The 24,496-nt window shown below is 27.9% G+C and overlaps 2 protein-coding genes across 2 annotated transcripts; both read left to right on the top strand.

The window, feature by feature from the left end:
- Positions 1-556: 556 nt before the first annotated feature.
- On the top strand, positions 557-5,693 carry LOC130678308 (putative ankyrin repeat protein RF_0381). The gene is made up of 2 exons (XM_057485466.1): positions 557-1,600; positions 5,622-5,693. The coding sequence occupies exons 1-2, from the start codon at positions 557-559 to the stop codon at positions 5,691-5,693; spliced, it is 1,116 nt and encodes a 371-aa protein (XP_057341449.1).
- A 7,185-nt stretch (positions 5,694-12,878) lies between these two features.
- LOC130678301 (putative ankyrin repeat protein RF_0381) lies at positions 12,879-23,791 on the top strand. Its single transcript, XM_057485454.1, has 2 exons — positions 12,879-14,145; positions 23,745-23,791. The coding sequence occupies exons 1-2, from the start codon at positions 12,879-12,881 to the stop codon at positions 23,789-23,791; spliced, it is 1,314 nt and encodes a 437-aa protein (XP_057341437.1).
- The last annotated feature ends 705 nt before the right edge of the window (positions 23,792-24,496 follow it).

The raw sequence follows: 24,496 nt of genomic DNA, 5'->3' as shown, positions 1-24,496 counted from the left end.
AAATAGTTAGTTTTAGTATAAATATTTCTATGACATAGAATCGTCATTTGGTTATAATGTATTTAACTTTTAAGATTAGAAAGATAAAGTTATTGAGAGAAAGACTGGAACCCTAATAGTTGAGATAATGGACTTATTGGGAATCCCGTATTGTCAAATGGACAAATTTAATTTTAGTAGAAAGAAATTAACTTTCAGAACAATTTAAGAACTATTGTTGTCCTATATGGGTTTACTTTTGAATAATTCTTCTTTGTTGTAGTAATGATGATGGATTTTGAAGAGTGGGGCAAGACAAATCATTTTCGGGGGCGTTTTTGCTAATGTCGGATGCACCATAGACATCATCATTTAAACTCAGTTTTGATCTTGAGACTGTAAGCCGTACAGTTACTCTGGTCTTAAGACTACATCAGTATAACCAACGTTTACCAATAATTTAACATTGAATTAGTATAAAGTGAATAGTTGCTCTAACAGTAAAGTGCTCAAGGCCATTTTTTAAAATTTAATTTGTTAAAAATAATCAATTACCAACAATATCAAATTCATCACAATGGAATTAAGCCGTTCAAAGTTTACCTACGAATACGTTTCCAACTCGATAGAACAAGGTGTGATCGAAGATATCAATGCAGTGTTCCAAGTCTTGGGTGATTCAACGTTGCTTCACATAGCAACTTTCAATAATGATCAAAAATTAGTGGACTATCTGCTCCGCAAAGGAGCTGATATAAATTCAAAAAGTCAATGCTGGGGTACAGTTGTTAATATTGCTGTTATACTGAATAAGCTGACAATAGTTCAAACTCTAATAAGCTTTGGAGCAGACTTTAGTAATATTAATCATCAAATTGACTTCTCTGCATTTAAACGTTTCCTAAACGCAGCTTACCAATATCTTAGAGAAATTCCTGAGGTATTACATTTAAACGATATGTTTAGGGATTTGGGATTTGTTTTTAAATACTATGAAGTTGCCGCTCAACCATTAAATATCGCTATTCATGGAGGTTATGTAAAAATGGTAGAGCTACTTTTAGAAAATAATGCTGATCCGAATCCTGATCCTGATCGTTATGGATCACCACTAATATTTGCTGCTTTGACAATAAATAGAAATTTACAAATTATAAAACTTCTTCTGGCCTACGGTTCAGATGTTAATTATTGTTATAAAAATCGTAGAGAAACTCCTCTACATATTGTTGTCGGGGAGCAAAACTCGGAAGGAGTAAAATTGTTCTTAAATCATGATATGATTGATATAAATAAAGTGACAAAATATAAAGAATCAGCACTTCATTACGGAATTGAAGATATGGCTAACGATGATATCATAAGGCAACTTCTTAATGCTGGTATTGATATTAATTTAAAAAATAGTGGTGGTGAAACAGCATTTAATATTAAAAGTCGAAATAATTCAAAAAAAGTTGATGATGCAATTACGGAACATATTGCGAAATGTAGTGCGGCGAATTTTTACGTCAGTGAAGAAAATTTAGCAGTCGCAAATAGTGGAAAATTTGGCGAATTACGCGACCAGTGCCTAATCGAAATTGAAAAAATGAAGATAACATTTGTTGGTACAAGTAATGTAACTTATCATTGCGTGTTGTATAATAAATGTGTACACAAATTAGCTTTACGTTTGAAATATGTCAGTGATAGTACTATTTCAAATTTGGACATTGAATCTATTTTTCCACTTTATGGTGGAATGATGACTTACCGCTTAAAAAAAGCATTAAGAAGAAAAAAATTCTTATTCAATGCTATTGAGTTATCTAATGATATTTTCCAAGAACTGCAACTCCCAAGTACTTTTACGAGGGATATTTTTAAATTTATATCTAATGAAGATTTGAAAAAATTGCAATGAAATATTTATACGAATATTTTTACTTAGTATTATTTAGTTTGTAACAAATCGGTAATTATTATCAAGTAAATTGAATGAATTAATTTTTATTACATGTATTATTATTATTATTATTATATGAAACAAAATACTTTATTTTTTAAAATTTGTGTGCGATTAAATCTCATTCTGTATACAAAAATAAAATAAATTGTGATTGAATGTTAAAAATTACGTTTATAATTCAATTTTTATTACCCCTCTCACTTATTTCTATCTCTACTTAAAAAATCTGAATTCATCTAAATTTGTTTTATTGGAAACTATTTTTATTTAACAACTTTTAATCAACTGAAGTCACTGCAAAGATGAATCAACAGGTACCGTTAAAAATATCTCAAAGAATAATTCCAATGCATTACTCTCTATGCTATTCCAAACGACTCTTTCGAATCGTTATAGCTTTAACGAAGTGGAAATTGCTTGAAGCTCGTTTTCAAAACCTCATTTTTTTCCATATTAACATTTATTTTTATTCATTCCGGAAATCTAATAGTCCGCGAGTAGAATCGTTGTAGAAAGAGAAAAAAAAAGAGTGTGGTGCAAGTGCGAAAGGAGAAGAAAGAAAAAGAGTTTGATAAAATGTCAGATAAAAAAAGTTGAAGGGCCGATAGCACATGAGGCAAAATGGCATAAAGAGAGAGAGAGAGAGATTAGATTAGATTAGATAACAGTTTATTGTTCATAGGGTTGAACAAAATAGTACAAAAATTTAGCAACAAATAAGAAATGATCAAAAATATAAAGCAGTTAATACAATGTGTATATATAATATAAGAGAGAGAGAAAATGGGACTAAAAACGGGTAGCGGTGCGTGCACGCGCGTCAACCGAATCAATAGCATGATGAATAAAAATTATTTTAACCGATAAAATATAAATATTAAGGAATAAAAAAAATTCGGTACTTTCAAAACACATGAATAAATAATAATCAGCCGAAAAAAAATTTTTACCCCGACTTTTCAATTAACTATGCTTTTGTTAATTAGTTAATTTTTACCTGTTGAAAGTTTACATAAAAACCCTGATTATTTCCAAACTAAAAACCCATAATTTTTTTCACTTCTTGGAGCGATTCTTGAAAGGGTTTGAAAAAGATCGCCGTTGGAAAAATTAAAAAATTTTAATTTTTCACTTTTTTATTAACAATCTGAGGTAGTGAAGAAAATTGTAGTTTTCAATTCGTAATGAAAAAAGCTCCTGAAGTTAAATACAAATTTTCTTGGGGTGATTAGAAATTTTTTGTGCCAAGGAATTATTTTTTTCTGTGCAGTACAAATTTAAAAATTTTAATTCACGTAATTTTTTAGTTTAAAAAAAAAATCAAAGTATTAATTACGGGATTAATTGAATATTTAGCTGAATAGTAGATACGTAATTATCAATTATTGTTTACTTTTGCGTGATGATAAGAAAGTTATGGAAACAAAAGTGTTTAGAATTTAAAAAAAGTTTAAACGTTTCTGAATTTTTTCTAATGAAAATGAACAGATAATTATTATTAATTGAATAAATAAATTTATGTACAATACCGTACTTTTTGTTTTAAAAAAGATATAGATGTATATTAGACTGTGCCAAATGAAATCGATATTTTTTTTTTTTCGGTCCCATACGAAAATTAGGTTGTCTCACTAAAAAAAAAAAATCCTGAAAAAATTTCAGCTCGATATGTCTATTTTTCAGTTAGCGCTCGCGTAAATAAGAATTTTTTAATAAAATTGTTTTTTATCCCAACTTAATATTTTACAACTCATTAAATATAACTGATTAAAAAATGACCAAGGTGCCATTTTGTAGGGAATTCAATTCTCTACAAAAGGAACTTTTGATCGAATGAAAAACATCAGCCAATTTTTTTCTGCAGCCAGTTGAACCTAATTTTTTTTCAAAATTTACATTTATATTTACTATTAAACGCTTAGAAAACTATGTTGCTATGTATGAAACTTATTGAATTCAATTTCTCTAGGAACCTTTATGATCCCGAGGAATAGTTTTCATCCTTGAAGTAATAAAACTAACATTAAACTATTGATATTAACAATATTTCTAACAATACTTTTTTTTTGTTTTGACATTTATCGCATTTAATCTTTCTAGTAATTTTTTTCTGCATTAGAATATCGTTCGTAATTATGATTTTGAGATTCTCATACTGCTGATCAAAAGTTATTACTTTATTGATAAAAATATACATTGTTTATCATAATAAAATACTTATAAACATTTAAATAAAGGAAAAAGTGATGTTCTAATTATGCAAAAAAATTTTTATCGATTCTGTTACTAGTTTTTAAGAGCTTATGATATGTCAGGAGACCCTATTGCGAATATAAACTGTACTTGCTCCAAACTAATTAATTAATTTGTTAATTAATCAATAAATAGACAAATTTAATAATTTCTACTACAAGTTGTTGCTGCCCATTGTAGGCATCTTTCAGATTGTTTGCAATAGGTTCTCCTGACAAATCATATGCTCTTAAAAACTAGTAACAGAATCGATAAAAACTTTTTTGCACAATTAGAACATCACTTTTTCCTTTATTTAAATTTTTATAAGTATTTTATTATGATAAACAATGTATATTTTTATCAATAAAGTAATAATTTTTGATCAGCAGTGTGAGAATCTCAAAATCACAATTACAAACGATATTCTAATGCAGAAAAAAAAAATTTGGAAAATCCAAAAGTGCACGACTCGTAATGCTCATATATTATGAAATAATAAATAACAATAAAAAAAATGGCGGGAAGTGCGAATAAATTTAAAATATATACAATTCTCTTTCATTAAAACTTGTCTTGTTTTTTATTATGTTATTATTTTTTTATAATTATAAAAGAACTTATTCAAAATATCTCGATTAATAACAAAAAAAAAATAAACGTAAATAAAAACAAAAATAAAAAAAAATTGAATTGAAAAAAAATTCAGGCCTACCTATTAGCAAAAAAAACAGCTGTTCTAGGACGGTAATCCACAAGCGCCCCTAGCGGAATAAATGTCCGTATATTGTATAGATATATCACCATCCATGTTAGTTTTACATAGATATATAGATATATAGTTATACAGCCTTTTTTATTCTTTTATTAATTGTAATTAAACGACACTGAGTTACCTAGCCATTTGCAATAGGAGACCTACAATTATTTCAAAGAATTTTTAAAAAAAAAATTTGTTTCAATTACTGCATTTTTTCGCGAGTTATCATGTATACGGGTTTCATACTTAACGGACAGGAAATTTTTTAAAACTATTTTTGATGTTTTTTCCGTTTTTATTCAACTAAATAAATTTTTGAAAAGTATGGAATTAATCTCCATTAAATTTTCTTCAAAATAGTATGCAAACCATCTTAATTCCGTAAACTAACAAGGGTATAATAATTGATTAGTTACCGAAGTGAGGCGAAAAAAAATTTTTCGATCGTAAAGCACGAACGAGTCGTGCAATAACTAGAAAGATTAAATGCGAAAAATGTCAAAACAAAAAAAAAGTATTGTTAGAAATATTGTTAATATCAATAGTTTAATGTTAGTTTTATTACTTCAAGGATAAAAACTATTCCTCGGGATCATAAAGGTTCCTAGAGAAATTGAATTCAATAAGTTTCATACATAGCAACATAGTTTTCTAAGTGTTTAATAGTAAATATAAATGTAAATTTTGAAAAAAAATTAGGTTCAAATGGCTGCAGAACAAAATTGGCTGATGTTTTTCATTCAATCAAAAGTTCCTTTTGTAGAGAATTGAATTCCCTACAAAATGGCACCTTTGCCATTTTTTAATCAGTTATATTTAATGAGTTGTAAAATATTAAGTTGGGATAAAAAACAATTTTATTAAAAAATTCTTATTTACGCGAGCGCTAACTGAAAAATAGACATATCGAGCTGAAATTTTTTCAGGATTTTTTTTTTTAGTGAGACAACCTAATTTTCGTATGAGACCGAAAAAAAAAAAATATCGATTTCATTTGGCACAGTCTAATGTATATATTAGGGTGGTCCTTATTTTGGACATTTTCGAGTTTTGATGCTCCCAGAGGCTTATGTGGTTCGAAATAAATAAAAAAAAATATCCTCAAAGTTTCAGGTCTCTATCTCAATTTTAACCCGTGCCGCACAGCGATGTAAGTTTCCCATTTAAATAACACGGGGTTTTCGGCATTGAACGATTAAGTTTTTATTCCGGCTAAAGTAATTGTTCGAAAAATTTGAAACTCTGTAGACTTTATCCTCATATTAGCAGCTACTCCTCAGAATTTTTACAGATTTTCAGCTACTATAATTTTGGGGGTACAGCATGATGAAAAAAAAGAAAAAAATTATTTTTTTTATTTTTAGCTAAAATTTTTTTCAAATAACATATCAAATCAGTCTGCATCCTTATCAGAAGTTCTTACTCTTTTTCATTCTCGCACCTAATTGGGTGAACGGTATATCTTTGTTGCACTAATACAGTAATCAGGAACTTTGCATTAGTGTGCAGTATTTAGTAATTTCGATATTATAATACACAAAACTATCAACCTTTTGTTTATTATATAATAATATTTATTATATAATAATAAACAAAAGGTTGATTAAATAAATTATTAATAAAATAGATCTCTTTTATAAATAAATATAATAAACTTAAAAAATAACAAAAACAAAATTTGCGACACGTGGTCCCGTTGGAATTAAGAGCTCAAACTTTAAGGGAATTTTTTTCTGCCGTAATTGAAACCGTTTGTGAGGTGATCGTAATAAATTCAAAAAATCCTTTTAAGGAACACTTTACTGCACACTAATGCAAAGTTCCTGATTACTGTATTAGTGCAACAAAGATATACCGTTCATCCAGTTAGGTGCGAGAATGAAAAAGAGTAAGAACTTCTGATAAGGATGCAGACTGATTTAATATGTTATTTGAAAAAAATTTTAGCTAAAAATAAAAAAAATAATTTTTTTCTTTTTTTTCATCATGCTGTACCCCCAAAATTATAGTAGCTGAAAATCTGTAAAAATTCTGAGGAGTAGCTGCTAATATGAGGATAAAGTCTACAGAGTTTCAAATTTTTCGAACAATTACTTTAGCCGGAATAAAAACTTAATCGTTCAATGCCGAAAACCCCGTGTTATTTAAATGGGAAACTTACATCGCTGTGCGGCACGGGTTAAAATTGAGATAGAGACCTGAAACTTTGAGGATATTTTTTTTTATTTATTTTGAACCACATAAGCCTCTGGGAGCATCAAAAATCGAAAATGTCCAAAATAAGGACCACCCTAGTATATATATATATATATATAATTTATGTATTTGGTAAAAATACTTGAGTAAAAAGTTTATTAAATCATGATTACGAATCGGCAGTCATGAATTGTAGAGGCTTAGAATTTCTGTATAAGACATTATCTAATAAGTATTTGAATATTTAAATTTAAGTATTGAGATTTTTGTAATTTACTTAATTATAATAATCGCCAATGTATTAATAACTTTAAAAATATATGATATTTAAAATTATATCGATTACTTTAATGAACAATTAAAAAATGACTGATTATAAATGATAAATTTCATAAATTTGTCAATTTTCTATTAACTAACAATTAATAATTGTATTAATTGAAGTCATGTATGACGATAAATAAATACGAAGTATCGTTAATTTCATTATAATAAAAGTTTTTTTTTTTTTTTATAAGTTTATGTTCAGTTTTATTTTTACCTGAAACTTAATTTCCAATTTTGGATTTTTTTTTTAAATGTTTAACTTCCCTCTGCGTTTTTTACAGCTAAATTTATAAAGATACTGAAGATTAGATAAGGGAGGGTGGGGCAGAGCAGCCCCCCTGAAATTTTGATAAAAAAAAAAATTTTTTTTTTTTCGTCTAATTACTATAAATCCGATATGTTTGCGCATTTTTAGCCCTACGCATGACACCTGGGGCAAAATGAACAAGCCAAAAATTTTGAAAAAGTGATTTTTTCATATTTTTATCGTCAAATTCAAAAAAAATTATTATAGTTCTACATTTTTAGCCCTACGCATAACACCTGGGGCAAAATGGACCAGCCGAAACTTCTGAAAAAATGATTTTTTCATATTTTTCGGCTGATTCTTTATCTCTGGGGCAAATTTGGTCACTGAAAATATTCAAAAATAAAAAATTTTTTTTTAGTTGATAAATTTTTGAAATAAAGTAAAACTATCCATAATCTAAAAAATTAAAAAACACGTTTTTTGGGTTCAAAATAATGACAAATAAGAAATATAGAATTTTTTTTTTCTTATTAAATAATAATTAGTAATTACGCTAATCGAGGGTGAACGATTTATTACACCTTAAAAATTTTTGTTTGAGTAATATAAAACCAAAAATAGTTGTCAAGACAAAGAAATACATTCTTAATGATGAAAACAAAAAAAAAACAAAGAAAAAAAACTTTTCATCATTTTTTGGAGGGGGGCCGCTCTGCCCCACAAAAAAAAAATTTTTGTTTTTTAGAATTTCGGCAAAATGTCCATAAATTTTTTCGAAATTGGACAAAAGTAAAGTGATCTGATGGTTGAAAGCCACAAAAAGTAATAATTGGCTTAGAGGGGCCGCTCTGCCCCACCCTCCCCTAAATTAAATTAGCTAAAAAAGTCCGATAATTGTTCAAATGATCTACTCATTTCGAAAAACATATATATTAGAGTGTCTCAGAAAATCGACTTTTTTTTTTTTCTTGAAGAACATTGAAAAATCGAGAGAGTATCTCTAGACAAAGACCCTGTTAAAATATGAGACCTTAATATTAATATTTAAAGGTGGCGATTCACGATTTTCTATTTTCCATTTAAATAACATGGGAAAAAAAAAATTTTAATTTTGGAATTTTATACCTCGGCGATGGCTTATTGAACAGATAAGTTCAGGATATGTTTTTGTAGGGAATTGAACGCTCTACAAAAAAAGTCTCATCATTTTTTGATAAATCCATCTGTTCAAAAGTTATTGGAGCTCGAAGTCAAGTTAGAGTAAATTTCGAGATCTTTTTACTTTTCCGGCGAAACTATCGGACTTATCATAAAATGTCGTGAGATCTTTTTTGTAGACAATTTTATTTCCTACAAATTATCATTGATAAATTTTTTTCAAATTCTGCATTGTTTTCTAGTTGTTTCCATTTTAATGCCAAGCTCTTAAAATTGATCAGAACACTACTTTTTTAGGAGCTTGGCATTAAAATGGAAATAACTAGAAAAAAATGCAGAATTAGAAAAGAATTTATCAATGATAATTTGTAGAAAATAAAATTGTCTACAAAAAAGATCTCACGACATTTTATGATAAATCCGATAGTTTCGCCGAAAAAGTAAAAAGATCTCGAAATTTACTCTAACTTGACTTCGAGCTCCAATAACTTTTGAACAGATGGATTTATCAAAAAATGATAAGAGACTTTTTTTGTAGAGCGTTCAATTCCCTACAAAAATATATCCTGAATTTATCTGTTCAATAAGCCATCGCCGAGGTATAAAATTCCAAAATTAAAATTTTTTTTTCCCATGTTATTTAAATGGAAAATAGAAAATCGTGAATCGCCACCTTTAAATATTAATATTAAGGTCTCATATTTTAACAGGGTCTTTGTCTAGAGATACTCTGTCGATTTTTCAATGTTCTTCAAGAAAAAAAAAAAAGTCGATTTTTTGAGACACTAATATATATCTCTAAATTTATGGTTCTGTAACATTCAAACCGAACGACAGTTCAACCGAACCACAGTTCAACCTAGCGACATTTCAACTGAAAACAATGAAACCAAACATTATTCAAACATTTAAACGAAAACTTTAAATTTTAACATGTACAGTATCATATTGTTTTTTAAATAGAATGAAACCTAAACTTACAATTAACCTTCTCGATAAGACAATTTATAGATAAGTTGAGAAAAATATAGACAGCCCGAAATGGGAATCGAACCTAGACCATGTCGGTATCGCCAGGAACGAAACCAGTTGGAAATAGGTCAACACATATGTTTCAAATCGTACTGTGCCCTTTTTTCACAGATTTTCGGTGGGTATTATTTTGGAAATAGGTCAACAGATATGCGTGGAATGGTACAGTACCCGTTTATCGAAAACCATGAATTATTTTTTCACTTAAAATATATTTTTCTGAATAAGATTTATCGACAGGATATTTTGTCACGGATTTTTGTCTCTTGAATATTTAGTCCGGAGATATTTTGTCTATCGGGTTAAATGTCTTCGGATATTTGATCAGGGATTTTTTGTCGGTCCTCAAACAAATAGTCTATTAAATCATTTGTTAAAAATGATAAAATAATAGATTATATTGATGTAATAAAATTTAGTTGTCCCAAATAAATTTTAGTTTAATAGAATTTAACAAAGCTAATTTAATTGTCCGAAGAGAAATTTTTTTTCAGTGTAGGAAATAAATATCAAATAGAATCAATGAGAAACATCTGTCAACAAATTTTGGGAAATAAACTGGATAAAAATAATGTACTCCGAGTACTATAGATCTCGCCAGTGTGTGTAATTTGCGGTATTTAAAAGATCGGGCCATTTCTTTTATATTAATCAATCGATCGAAAATAATTGGGTCAGAGAATTACACTGCATTGTCCAAAAACAATCCCGAAGCGGTGATGAAAATTACTAAAAAATTGATCGTACTGTCCGGCTTAGGATTTGTAAATTTGTAGAATTATTTTAAACTGTAATCATCATAACTTTCCAACACTTATTCAAAAATTACATGTTAATTATTTATATCAGCGGTCCCGCATGAAAAAAACTTATACTCTGAAATTATATCAGATAATATAATATTTATTATATTATAGTATAATTTAGAATATAAATAATTATATATTTAAAAATAACTACTTTTTTGCCGTTTTCAATATAAAATTTTATATTTTAAAAGTATATCAATATAATATATAATTTTATATTTTGGCATATATTATCATTATAAAAACTCCATATAATATTAGATTATATAAAAAAAATACATGTCATTATATAGTATCAATTTATAGGTTTATATATATTATGATTTTATAATTCAAATTATATTATTAACAGTATAATATAATATATAATGCTCGTATATAAGCTTGTATATATTAAAAGATATACATGACACTTTTGTGCTTCGAAAAATTTTCAGTTCCATGAATGCTCTTTCGCTATCCTTTAAAACTTATTTTATTTTGAGTAATTATTTTTTTATATTAAAAATTAATCATATAAATGAAAATTTATAGTCATAACGACTCTCTCTACAAACTTCCTTTCAAGTTTGATCTACATACTTAATTTACTCGAATAAAATATATTCTCATTGATACTCACAATCATCGTCAAACTGAAAGTTTTTATTTTTCATATTTTATTTTATATTTTTAGATATATAATGTATTATATAATACAATATACAATTCAATATCTTGAGATTCTCCAACGTCAATTATATAAAAAAATATATTTAACAATATAATATTTAATATATAAAAAAATATATATTCTATTATATATCATTCCAATATATGTAAATTTATAATGAATTTTATAAGTTAAAAATTATATTTTATAATTATATTACATATTATGAAAATATGTATATATTTTTTTATAATTTAAATTATAAATGAAAGTATAACTTTGAATTTATATAAATATTATATTTTATTATACATACATTTTTGCCGTTTTATAAAATTATATATTTACGGTATATTTTTTTATATATAATCAAAATATATGTTATTTTCATGCGGGGTAAAAATAACTTTCAAGTTCTGTAAAATTTAATCGCTGTATTTGGCGTTCAAAATTTTGCTAAGTGGGGACGTCGATGAATCGCAAAATCGATTCCTTTGTTTTAACTGACGGTTCGATAGCGGCAGTCAGTATCATCCACAATAGCAGTAGTAGTCAAGATTCTTCTTTACGTTTGAATTTGAAGTATTGCTGTTAATTCGCGGAATTATCCATAAAGTGTATTGCTTAAGAAAATACTAAGGTTTCGAGGACTCAAATACGCTAAATCTTTTTTTTTCTTTTAAATGATATTCAAAGTAAATAGAAAAAATTTTTAGTTGCTCTTCAAAAAAAAATTTCATTTTTGCGGACAACGATAGATTTTAATTTAACTCAACTCTATTGTAGATACAAAAATTTTCCCCGGACCATTATTAAGTCGCTCATAAAGACTCAGGTAAATATTTAACAGAGGGTAATTAGTTCGAGAAAACCTTAATGGTTTAAAGATGGACTGTCGTAATGACACTCATATACAGTATTACAATAGTAAACTACATAAGTATTTAATGACCCTCATATGTATAAAACTTTTAAATAGTTAGTTTTAGTATAAATATTTCTATGATATAGAATCGTCATTTGGTCATAATGTATTTAACTTTTAAGATTAGAAACTTAAAGTTATTGAGAGAAAGACTGGTAAACTATAATAGTTGAGATAATGGACCTATTGGAAACCTCATATTGTCAAATGGACAAATTTAATTTTGTTAGAAAGAATTTAATTTTCAGAACAACTTAAGAACTATTGTTGTCCTATATGGGTTTACTTTTGAATAATTCTATCTTTGTTGTAATAATGACGATGGATTTTAAAGAGTGGGGCAAGAAAAATCATTATCGGGGGCATTTTTGCTAATGTTGGATGCACCATAGACATCATCATTTAAACTCAGTTTTGATCTTGAGACTGTAAGTCGTACAGTTACTCTGGTCTTAAGACTACATCAGTATAACCAACGTTTACCAATAATTTAACATTGAATTAGTATAAAGTGAATAGTTGCTCTAACAGTAAAGTGTTCAAGGTCGTTTTTTAAAATTTCATTTGTTAAAAATAATCAATTACCAACAATATCAAATTCATCACAATGGAATTAAGCCATTCAAAGTTTACCTACGAATACGTTTCCAACTCGATAGAACAAGGTGTGATCGAAGATATCAATGCAGTGTTTCCAGTCTTGGGTGATTCAACGTTAATTCACATAGCAACTTTCAATAATGATCAAAAATTAGTGGACTATCTGCTCCGCAAAGGAGCTGATATAAATTCAAAAAGTCAATGCTGGGGTACAGTTGTTAATATTGCTGTTATACTGAATAAGCTGACAATAGTTCAAACTCTAATAAGCTTTGGAGCAGACTTTAGTAATATTAATCATCAAATTGACTTCTCTGCATTTAAACGTTTCCTAAACGCAGTTTGCAACTATTTTAAAGAAATTCCTGAGGTATTACATTTAAACGATATGTATAAGGATTTGGAATTTGTTTTTACATACTATGAAGTTGCCGCTCAACCATTAAATATCGCTATTCATGGAGGTTATGTAAAAATGGTAGAGCTACTTTTAGAAAATAATGCTGATCCGAATCCTGATCCTGATCGTTATGGATCACCACTAATATTTGCTTCTTCGGCAACAAATAGAAATTTACAAATTATAAAACTTCTTCTGGCCTACGGTTCAGATGTTAATTATTGTTATAAAAATCGTAGAGAAACTCCTCTACATATTGTTGTCCAAGAGCAAAACTCGGAAGGAGTAAAATTGTTCTTAAATCATGATATGATTGATATAAATAAAGTGACAAAATATAAAGAATCAGCACTTCATTACGGAATTGAACATATGGCTAACGATGATATCATAAGGCAACTTTTTAATGCTGGTATTGATATTAATTTAAAAAATAGTGGTGGTGAAACAGCATTTAATATTAAAAGTCGAAATAATTCAAAAAAAGTTGATGATGCAATTACGGAACATATTGCGAAATGTAGTGCGGCGAATTTTTACGTCAGTGAAGAAAATTTAGCAGTCGCAAATAGTGGAAAATTTGGCGAATTACGCGACCAGTGCCTAATCGAAATTGAAAAAATGAAGATAACATTTGTTGGTACAAGTTATGTAACTTATCATTGCGTGTTGTATAATAAATGTGTACACAAATTAGCTTTACGTTTGAAATATGTCAGTGATAGTACTATTTCAAATTTGGACATTGAATCTATTTTTCCACTTTATGGTGGAATGATGACTTACCGCTTAAAAAAAGCATTAAGAAGAAAAAAATTCTTATTCAATGCTATTGAGTTAACTAATGATATTTTCCAAGAACTGCAACTCCCAAGTACTTTTACGAGGGATATTTTTAAATTTATATCTAATGAAGATTTGAAAAAATTGCAATGAAATATTTATACGAATATTTTTACTTAGTATTATTTAGTTTGTAACAAATCGGTAGTTATTATCAAGTAAATTGAATGAATTAATTTTTATTACATGTATTATTATTATTATTATTATATGAAACAAAATACTTTATTTTTTAAAATTTGTGTGCGATTAAATCTCATTCTGTATACAAAAATAAAATAAATTGTGATTGAATGTTAAAAATTACGTTTATAATTCAATTTTTATTACCCCTCTCACTTATTTCTATCTCTACTTAAAAAATCTGAATTCATCTAAATTTGTTTTATTGGAAACTATTTTTATTTAACAACTTTTAATCAACTGAAGTCACTGCAAAGATGAATCAACAGGTACCGTTAAAAATATCTCAAAGAATAATTCCAATGCATTACTCTCTATGCTATTCCAAACGACTCTTTCGAATCGTTATAGCTTTAACGAAGTGGAAATTGCTCGAAGCTCGTTTTCAAAACCTCATTTTTTTCCATATTAACATTTATTTTTATTCATTCCGGAAATCTAATAGTCCGCGAGTAGAATCGTTGTAGAAAGAGAAAAAAAAAGAGTAAGTGGTGCAAGTGCGAAAGGAGAAGAAAGAAAAAGAGTTTGATAAAATGTCAGAGAAAAAAAGTTGAAGGGCCGATAGCACATGAGGCAAAATGGCATAAAGAGAGAGAGAGAGAGATTAGATTAGATTAGATAACAGTTTATTGTTCATAGGGTTGAACAAAATAGTACAAAAATTTAGCAACAAATAAGAAATGATCAAAAATATAAAGCAGTTAATACAATGTGTATATATAATATAAGAGAGAGAGAAAATGGGACTAAAAACGGGTAGCGGTGCGTGCACGCGCGTCAACCGAATCAATAGCATGATGAATAAAAATTATTTTAACCGATAAAATATAAATATTAAGGAATAAAAAAAATTCGGTACTTTCAAAACACATGAATAAATAATAATCAGCCGAAAAAAAATTTTTACCCCGACTTTTCAATTAACTATGCTTTTGTTAATTAGTTAATTTTTACCTGTTGAAAGTTTACATAAAAACCCTGATTATTTCTAAACTAAAAACCCATAATTTTTTTCACTTCTTGGAGCGATTCTTGAAAGGGTTTGAAAAAGATCGCCGTTGGAAAAATTAAAAAATTTTAATTTTTCACTTTTTTATTAACAATCTGAGGTAGTGAAAAATGAAAAACCTAACAGCTTTTATCGATAAAAAAACGAAATAATACAAAAAATTTAAAAAATAAATTTTCTTGATTGCTTTATTTAGGTTTTTCATTTTTCACTACCTTAGATTGTTAATAAAAAAATGAAAAATTAAAATTTTTTAATTTTTCCAACGGCGATCTTTTTCAAACCCTTTCAAGAATAGCTCCAAGAAGTGAAAAAAATAATGGGTTTTTAGTTTAGAAATAATCAGGGTTTTTATGTAAACTTTCAACAGGTAAAAATTAACTAATTAACAAAAGCATAGTTAATTGAAAAATCGGGGTAAAAATTTTTTTTCGGCGGATTATTATTTATTCATGTGTTTTGAAAGTACCGAATTTTTTTTATTCCTTAATATTTATATTTTATCGGTTAAAATAATTTTTATTAATCATGCTATTGATTCGGTTGACGCGCGTGCACGCACCGCTACCCGTTTTTAGTCCCATTTTCACCGTTAAATTAAAATTATAAATATTGTCGGTACAATTCGGGGAGGTTGGACTTTTTTTTTTAGGAAATTTCCTCCTCTATATGGATCTTTTTTCAAATTTTGGATATCTCGAATATTTTTCGAAATATTTGCAAAAAACCAAACCCTTTTTTTGTTTTTCACTAAATTGTTTATAACTTTTACAATTTTTGCGAGCCCCAATTTTCCACTTGAACATTTTTTCTAAATGCCATTTCGAATCGAATGAGACCAAAATCATAATTTTCGATGAGGTTAAACAGGTTTTCGTCAAAAAGGCACTTGTTGACTAGACTATTACTGTTCTGCACCTGAATCAGTACGGTGGGAAGAAAACGCTCGATTGTGTGCGCCCCACTGATTACTGTGCGGAACCTGACTGATTGATATGCGCACACGACTTAATGACTTTTTTTTTTAATTAGATTTCTTATAAATCTAAGCTATTGTATTTGTCTTCAGTTAAACTTTGACTCAGCTAAAGATTTTGAGAATGCCAAGACACGAAAGAATATTTAAAAGCTTGAGGAGATTGAAACCGTAAATACAATAACTTTTTTAGGCTTGGAAACGGCGTGAAGTTTTGGAGCTGGCTCGCAGGGTCAATCGTTTCACAGATTTTTTTTTTTTTTTAATTTTTTTTTATTGTGCAGGTTGATGAAGAACGATGTATGTTATCTTATGTATATATACATATGTGAGATGTATATATGCATGTATTTCATTGGAAAACAAGTATAGATTGTTGACACTCATTCTAACGGACATGAAATTCTCGGCTGATCTACGGTATCAAAGCTGATTTTAAATATGTAAATATCATAATTAAAATGCGAAAATATTTATTAACATCAGAATAACTATTTCTGGATTTTAAATACATATTTAATAAAATATTTTAGGGAATATATTTGAAGCGTAATTAAAAATAAAGCACTACAATCAAGAAAAACCCAATCTATCGCGATCGCGTTAATTACTTAGACGTGTCATTAGTGTTTATAAAATTATGAGCACGATTGTGGTGACTTTTTGAAGATAAAATGTAACAAAAATAAAGACGAATAACTCGTATTAATAACGACATTAATTTTATTTAGATATTAAATAGTATTTTGAACATTTAAATATTCTTATGATTAATTTTTTTAACGCAAAATTATCAGGAAATATACGTTTACACATTTGGCGGTGTAAAAATTCTAAATTTTCACCGCCTAAATTTAACACTGAATTTGGTGAATTTTTACACCAGAATTTTTACACCCAGACTTTTACACTACACCGTGTCCAAAAAATTATTTACAGTGTAGGAAAAAAATTAAATAAACATGAGGAAGATATCGCTCGCAAATTTCTGCGTTAAATGAGTACCCACATGATAGGTTTAAAAAATAGTCAAAATTTTGCATATTTTAAATTTCAAAAGTACGCAGAAATATAATTATCACGTAATAAAAAAAAAGCAATAAATTGTCTACTAAAATAAAGTATAATACTCGTTATTTTAATAATGATCGCTTCAATCTGGTTATAAATTTCTACAGACAATGCATTTTTCTCACAATCAAGATATTTTCCTGGCTCTGGAGTACTGTACTAGTGGTTTCATTTGACTCGCTTTTCTAGGATATGAAAGAAGTCCTGCTGGTCTTCGAGTAAATGAAAATTACCTGGTATTTAATCAACTTTGGGAAAATTATTGTATGAGCTTGTCTACTAAAATTTGCCTATACGAGCCAGCAACTAGTGAAACTGATACTACTATAGATTTAAAAAAATAAAGATTATTAGGGGAAGGGGGGGGGGCCGGCAAAAGGGGGTAGGGTAGGCAAAACGGGGTACCCCCAAAATTTGATAAAAAAAATTTTATATTTTAAATGGTTTTTAAACATTCCAAAATCACTTCTGTGAATATAATAAAGCGTTACTTTAAATTTTTTTTGTAAACTTTTTCAAAAATCAATTGTCAGTTGAAAAATATTAATGACGTTTGTTTTATGATAATAGAAAAATAAACAGGACTATCTTTGTTGCACTCGTTGAGTAAATGAGGATTTTAAAACAATTTTTCTGCAGGTTATAAATCAGCGTTTATTTAATTGGTAAGATTGTTTTGAGTATTTGTTGAAAATTAGAGAGAAGTCGGTAAGTAGACGAATTAAAATGATGATAAATTTTGTCACAAGATGGCTCACTGAGTTACTTCGATATTTTTTGGTCGTTTGCTATCGCACATGTAACCAAAAAATATTTTTTGATCCGATGATGACGTCATTATTAGAACGATTAGGTATCTTTTTTACCAGCTGTATCTTATCTAATATTTTTAGCTGCCGGCTATAGGCGCTAAAGTCGTAGATTTCAAGTGTCTGTCACAAAAAAACTATTAAAAATTTGTTTTATTCTTTTGTATCTAATAAACATGTAGAATATAATTTTTCTTCATGTAAATTACTTAAAAAAAAATTTAACTTAATCAAATTCGTTTAAAATCCATAAATTTTTTTTTTTTTACCTTTTTAAGCGGGTACCCCACTTTGCCCGCAGAAATGAAAAATTTTTTATTTAACGGTAACTGAAAACTTCTTCTACTTACTTCGGATATCATTAAAAAAAAAAAAACGCCATCCGGCCTTACCCGGAATGGAAAGGTAGATTTCTCATTTAGATACAAAAATTTGGTGAACTTCATAAAAAATAAAGTACTGAATTAAAAATTATTTAATTAATAATAAAAAACTATGATTATTATATCAAATAAGATACTTATTTAAAGCTACAACATGAATTTCAAGGAATTGAGGTATGCCATATCATTTCGAAGTTATTAGAGGGGTAAGCTGCAAAAATAAGCTTTTTTTATTTTTTGTGAAATTTTCGATATCATCAAATTGTTAGAAAAGATGTTTTGAAAAATCAAGTATTACAGTGAAAATTAAAGCTAATCGTTCAAATTTTGAGATACTTTTTACAGAATTGAGTTATCATTTTCGGTTCAAAAGTTATTTTAGGATAAAGCCAGAAAATTCATTTTTATGAAAATCAGAAAAAATTTCAAACACCCACAACTTCCAAACTAATCGACCGATTGGGCTCATCTTCGAAATGATCAAGGTAATCGTCCAATAAATAAGTGTATAAAATTTCATTAAGATTCGTTCAGAATTGCGGGCACTATCGTGATGACAAGGCGCGTTATATTGTATATATATATATATATATATATATATATATATATATATATATATATATATATATATATATATATATATATATATTAGGGTGATCCAAAAAATAACAAACTTTTTTTTTTTTCTTCCAAACAGGTTCAAAAGTTTCATTTAGATAAAAAAAGACGCCTGTGAAAATTAGAGCTCTTAATATTAACATTAAGAGGTTCCTCATCGCACTTTTCTATTTCCCATAAGAATAACATGGAAAAAATTTTTTTTACGTCTTCTGATTTTTATAAGTAGCTAACGATGCGTCATAGGAATAAATGGCAGGCATATTTTTGTAGGGAATTGAATGTTCTACAAAAAAAGATTCTTATCATTTTTTGAGGAATCTATTTGTTCAAAAGTTATTTGAGGTTGAAGTCGAATTCATATTAAATTTTGAGATTTTCTACTTTTCCGGCGAAACTATCAGACTTTTTACAAAATATCATTGGACCTTTCTTGTAGACAATTTTATTCCCTAAAAGTTATTTCTAATAAAGTTTTTTCGAATTCCGCATTGTTTTCTAGTTATTTTCGTTTTAATGTCAAGCTCTTAAAATCGATCAGAAAACTATTTTTTTATGAGCATGACATTAAAATAAAAATAACTAAATATATATATATATATATATATATATATATATATTTATATATATTTGTTCGAGATTAATGAATATATATTTAATCCTCATGATTATTGATTTAAAAAGTTATGATGCTAGGCAGCAGCAGCGGAAGTAGTTCAGTGCTCACCACTAGATCGCGCCCACCTTTTGTAGTGTCCCTGGTAAGATACTTATTTCAGAAGTTATAAATTCTGATCTTGAAGCATTCATGGAATGTGTTACTCGCTGAATGTTAGCAGAGAGATGATAATCCATTTTTGATAGTAATACAGGGGTATCTTGTATTACACTATGACATTAATGTTTTTTTTGAACAATTTTTGTCAAAGTATAAAAAAAAAATACGTGTTAAGGAAATCAATTATTTTTCTAAAAAACTCTAAATGACTCAAAAGAGTCATTTTGACCGCTGCACAAATTTTCTACTGAGAGTTCTATTAACTCAGAATAACTCTTCAGAAAGAGTCCGAACTGTTATTCAGACTTATAAATAATTATTTTCAGTTCCTACAGAGAAATTTTTCCACAAGGGCATAAAAGAATATTTATTATTTACAATTAAAAAAAAATCTCCTTTGAATCTTACCTCCATAGGAAAATGGATTAAATTAAATTAAATAATATTCATTTTATAAAAACTTACTCCCGAACCAATTTCATCATTATTGTCAACTGAATCGTCCATTAATAACTGCGAAAATTTGTTTGTTTTAATTTTTTGAGTTAATTTTAATGAACTTTCTATTACGTTTATTGGAAGAATGGCGGGAGAAATATTTCCACCACAGTTCTCATTTATTGCTATTATTATTATTAGTTGCACTGCTGCTACATTAACGGAACTCGTATGTTGAAACTTTTTATTTTGTCACGTTGTTTCTTTGGGTCAACGGAATGACAAAATTGGGCATGGTGGGAGGTCAGAGTGAACGGCCCCTGACGTTTATAAACGTTTACAAATATATCATAGTGCAACCAGATCGTGCACTATGATATAAGATATAGATATAAGCACTATGTAAAAATTTATATACATATGTGTATATATTTATATAAACACATGAGAGGACAGTAATTTAAACTTCTAGTTTGCCGACTGTTGTTTCACTTGATTTGAATTTTACCGCCAAAAATTTGAATTTAAAAAATTAATTTTGTTACTAACGAGAGGCAGGAAAAATTTTCTATACTTATAATTTCCTGATTATGATAAAAAAAAATAGTTTTAGATGTAAATAATAAATAATTATCTATATTATTAAGAGAATAAGGAAAATTTTGTTCCCGTCATATCTATACGATAGAAGTAGTTAATGTTATTGAATTTGGTATCATTAGATAGGTCTTGACTTGAATTTGTGCCTTTTCATAGTTTGAACTCTTGTTAATTGCCAAGTATTGAGATAAATAGATTTATCTATATCATTCGAATTACATTTAAATTACGCGGGAAAAAAGATGATCGTATTTATTTTCTTTAAATAAATTAATACTTTAATTATTCTGTCACTAAATATGACTGAATGTCACTGAATATATAGCTATATTATTTATATCGCGTTACTTATTCCAAAATGACAGATTTTTATGCTCCTTTTTGATTTTAGGAAGCTTCTCAAAGCCAAAAAAGTCTGCATAAAAAAAAAAAGGATTCATTGACACAAAAAATCTTTACTTGCCTAAAGAAAATTTTTACTTACCCCAATAAATTTTTTGCATTGTGAATTGAAAACAAAAATTTATTTAGAACTAGAAAAAATTATTTGGTGCAAGGAATTATTTATTGACCAAAAAAATCTTTTCTCGCCCCAAGACTATTTTTGTATTGAATTGATAATGCATAAAATTTCTTGGTGCAAATTCAAATTTTGTTGCGGCAAGAAATCCTCTTTTTCTGCGTATTCTATAAATTTGGTAGCGATATTCAGGCAAGCACGTAGTGATTGCAGGTTGCTCCTTCTGAATAAATTATGAATATTTTCAAATACTTTAATTTAAAAAAATTAAAATACTTTAATATCTAAAAATACTAAAAATTTTATTTGTTATCCAAGATCGAGATCATAGAGAACAATAGGAACGGTTACCATAAATTTCTCTCCATGTAGAATTTAAACTTCTGCACAAACCCATTATTCATTATTAATAGTTTTTATATTCGCATAGAGTTTCTATTATTTAAAAGCTAGACAGCTTTTAATTTATTATAGAAAATTAACACCTGAAACATAAAAGCTGTTAATTAATCAAAAACTAAAATTATCTAGCTTTGGATCAGATCAATTTCGATTGGAAAAATGTCAAAGATAGTATTTGGATTTATTGCCGTCCTTGGTGTTATTGAAAAAAAATTCTATGTCGATTACAGACCTAGCTCATTGAAAAATTCGATTTTCCCATTTAAATAACATGGAAAAAATTTTTTTTTTAGCTTTAAGTATTTTTAACCTCATTAACAAATCAATAGATTGAATAGAATAATACATATTTTTGTAGGAAATTGAACGCTCTACAAAAAAGGTCTCTTATCATTTTTCGATAAATCCATCTGTTTCAAAGTTATTAGAGCTCGAAGTGAAGTTGGAGATCATTTTGCTTTTCCGGTGAATCTATCAGACTTATTACTAAATGTTGTAGAGTCTTTTTTGTTGACAATTTTATTTTCTACAAATTATTACCAGTAAAGTTTTTTCAAATTCCGCATTGTTTTCTAGTTATTTTCATTTCAATGTCGAGCTCTTGAAATCGATCAGTAACTATTCTAGTAACCTTGGTCCTTACGACCCAATTAGAATTAATCGAGTGGGAACATTTTACGATAATTGCCAAAGGGCCACGAACTGACACTTTTATGAGTGGGTGCACGAGGTGAAGACTAATATATACTTTATTTTATCGGACAAGAAATTCATATCAAATTTCAATAAAAAAAAAAAAAATTAACAAAATTGAAATAAAAACTCGTGATAAAATTAAAAAATAATACAATTTCGTATAATTTAAGCGCTTTAAATATATTATATATTTTTAATAAATATATTTATGTATTTTAGCATATTGCGTGCTGAAAGGTAAAAGGGCTTATAGCTAAGGGTTAATAGGGATTTGTGGTAAAAGGGCGTATAAAAAAATTTTTTATTTGCCATTCGAGTTGAAATTGTCTGAAACGTAAAAATCTGTGAAAAAAAAAATTTGGTATCCTAAAGCTGAAAGGGCGTATCTCAAGACATACGCCCTTTCACCTTTAAGAAAAGTACTACTTAAAGGTAAAAGGGCGCATAAAAAAAAATTGTATTCTTTATACCAAATGTTAAATAACGCGTTACTAGAACCAAAAGGGCGTATAAAAAAAATTTTTTTCGCTCCAATCAATGTAAAAATGTTGAAAACATTAAAATCTATGGAAAAAACGAAAAAAAAAAAATTTTTTTGTTATACGCCCGTTTGGTTTTAAGAAAAAATTTTTTTCAAGTTATAAGGGCGTATCACGTTTTTTCGGTTGTTATTAGTTATAGGTCAGAGTAAGAAAAAAAATTGCAAGGGTAATAAAAATTATCACTCCATAACTTAATTTATCTGAACAAATATTTATTTAAGTAAACAACCAAATTTATTTATTTAATTTTGATCGAATCTTAAGTTTGTTATAATTTTTCTTAATTCAACAATTGATGTAAAAAATATGTATAATTCGAGAATGAAAAAAATGCATTTAAAAAATTTTAAATTCTATGAGTGCAGTAAAAATTGATTTAACCAAATTAATAAAATGTACTTTTAGATTTTTTAATTTTTCATAGGTGCATTTTTTCATTTTTCAATCAAGGTTTCATTTTCTATTTTCTGTTTTTTTTTTTTTTTTTTTCATCGGTATTATCAAAGTCCAATTTCCAGCGATGATAATAGTTTATAAATTTTTTTATTGTTATCAAGTTATGTTCTAAAAAAAAAATTAAAAAATCTTTTTTTTTATAATCTTAGGTACAGATGATCCTGACGATGGCGATGGCAGAAGACCAATACCCTGATGAATTTATTTTTTCTTTATTTTTCCACTTGAATAAATATTTGTTCTTATAAATTAAATTGTGGAGTGGTAATTTTGATTAGAGTGGCATTTTTTTTTTCTTACTCTGACCTATAACTGATACTAAATCGAAAAAACAGGATATGCCCTTTCACCTTTAGATCACCAAAATTTCGAATTCTTAAAAGTAAAAGGGCGTATAATTAAAGACATACGCCCTTTTACCTTTCATTTTTTTTTCTTTCAATTTTAAGCGTAGAATGTTTCTACTACTCGATTGGCAATATCCCAGAGAGGAAAGTAACACGGGCCCAAGCTTGGCCCAGACTTGGCCCAACTTTGTAGAACCTTGGGCCAGGCTTGCAAGCCAGTCTTGGTCCAGCTTTGGTAGAAGCCTGGAATGATAATCTCGGGCCAAGCCTGGTTGCCAGACCTGGCCCATGCTTGGTTACCAGACCTGGCCCATGCTTGATTGCCAGACCTGGCCCAGGCTTCCAGGAAACGAATAAATTTAATTAAAAAAAATTTATTATTATTAACCTCGTAGAATTCATGATCATTAACGTTTTAATTATTTAAGGGAGGTAAATGATGTGAAAAAAATTCGGTGGAAATTCTGCTGGACTCTGGGCGCGAACTGCCGTCCTTCTGATTACTGGGTCCGAACGGTAGCTACTGGACGAACCTACTAACGTTGAACTGGTAT

Source organism: Microplitis mediator, chromosome 1, assembly GCF_029852145.1.
Source record: "Microplitis mediator isolate UGA2020A chromosome 1, iyMicMedi2.1, whole genome shotgun sequence".
NCBI lineage: Eukaryota > Metazoa > Arthropoda > Insecta > Hymenoptera > Braconidae > Microplitis > Microplitis mediator.
This window is presented reverse-complemented; position numbering and strand designations above follow the sequence as displayed.

Coding starts and splice junctions, on each gene's coding strand:
- LOC130678301 (XM_057485454.1), top strand. CDS start 12,879: ATGGAATTAAGCCATTCAAAGTTTACCTACGAATACGTTTCCAACTCG. Junction 14,146..23,744: donor CCAAGAACTGCAACTCCCAA/GTACTTTTACGA, acceptor TTATAATCTTAG/GTACAGATGATCCTGACGAT.
- LOC130678308 (XM_057485466.1), top strand. CDS start 557: ATGGAATTAAGCCGTTCAAAGTTTACCTACGAATACGTTTCCAACTCG. Junction 1,601..5,621: donor CATTTGTTGGTACAAGTAAT/GTAACTTATCAT, acceptor AAAAAAAATTAG/GTTCAAATGGCTGCAGAACA.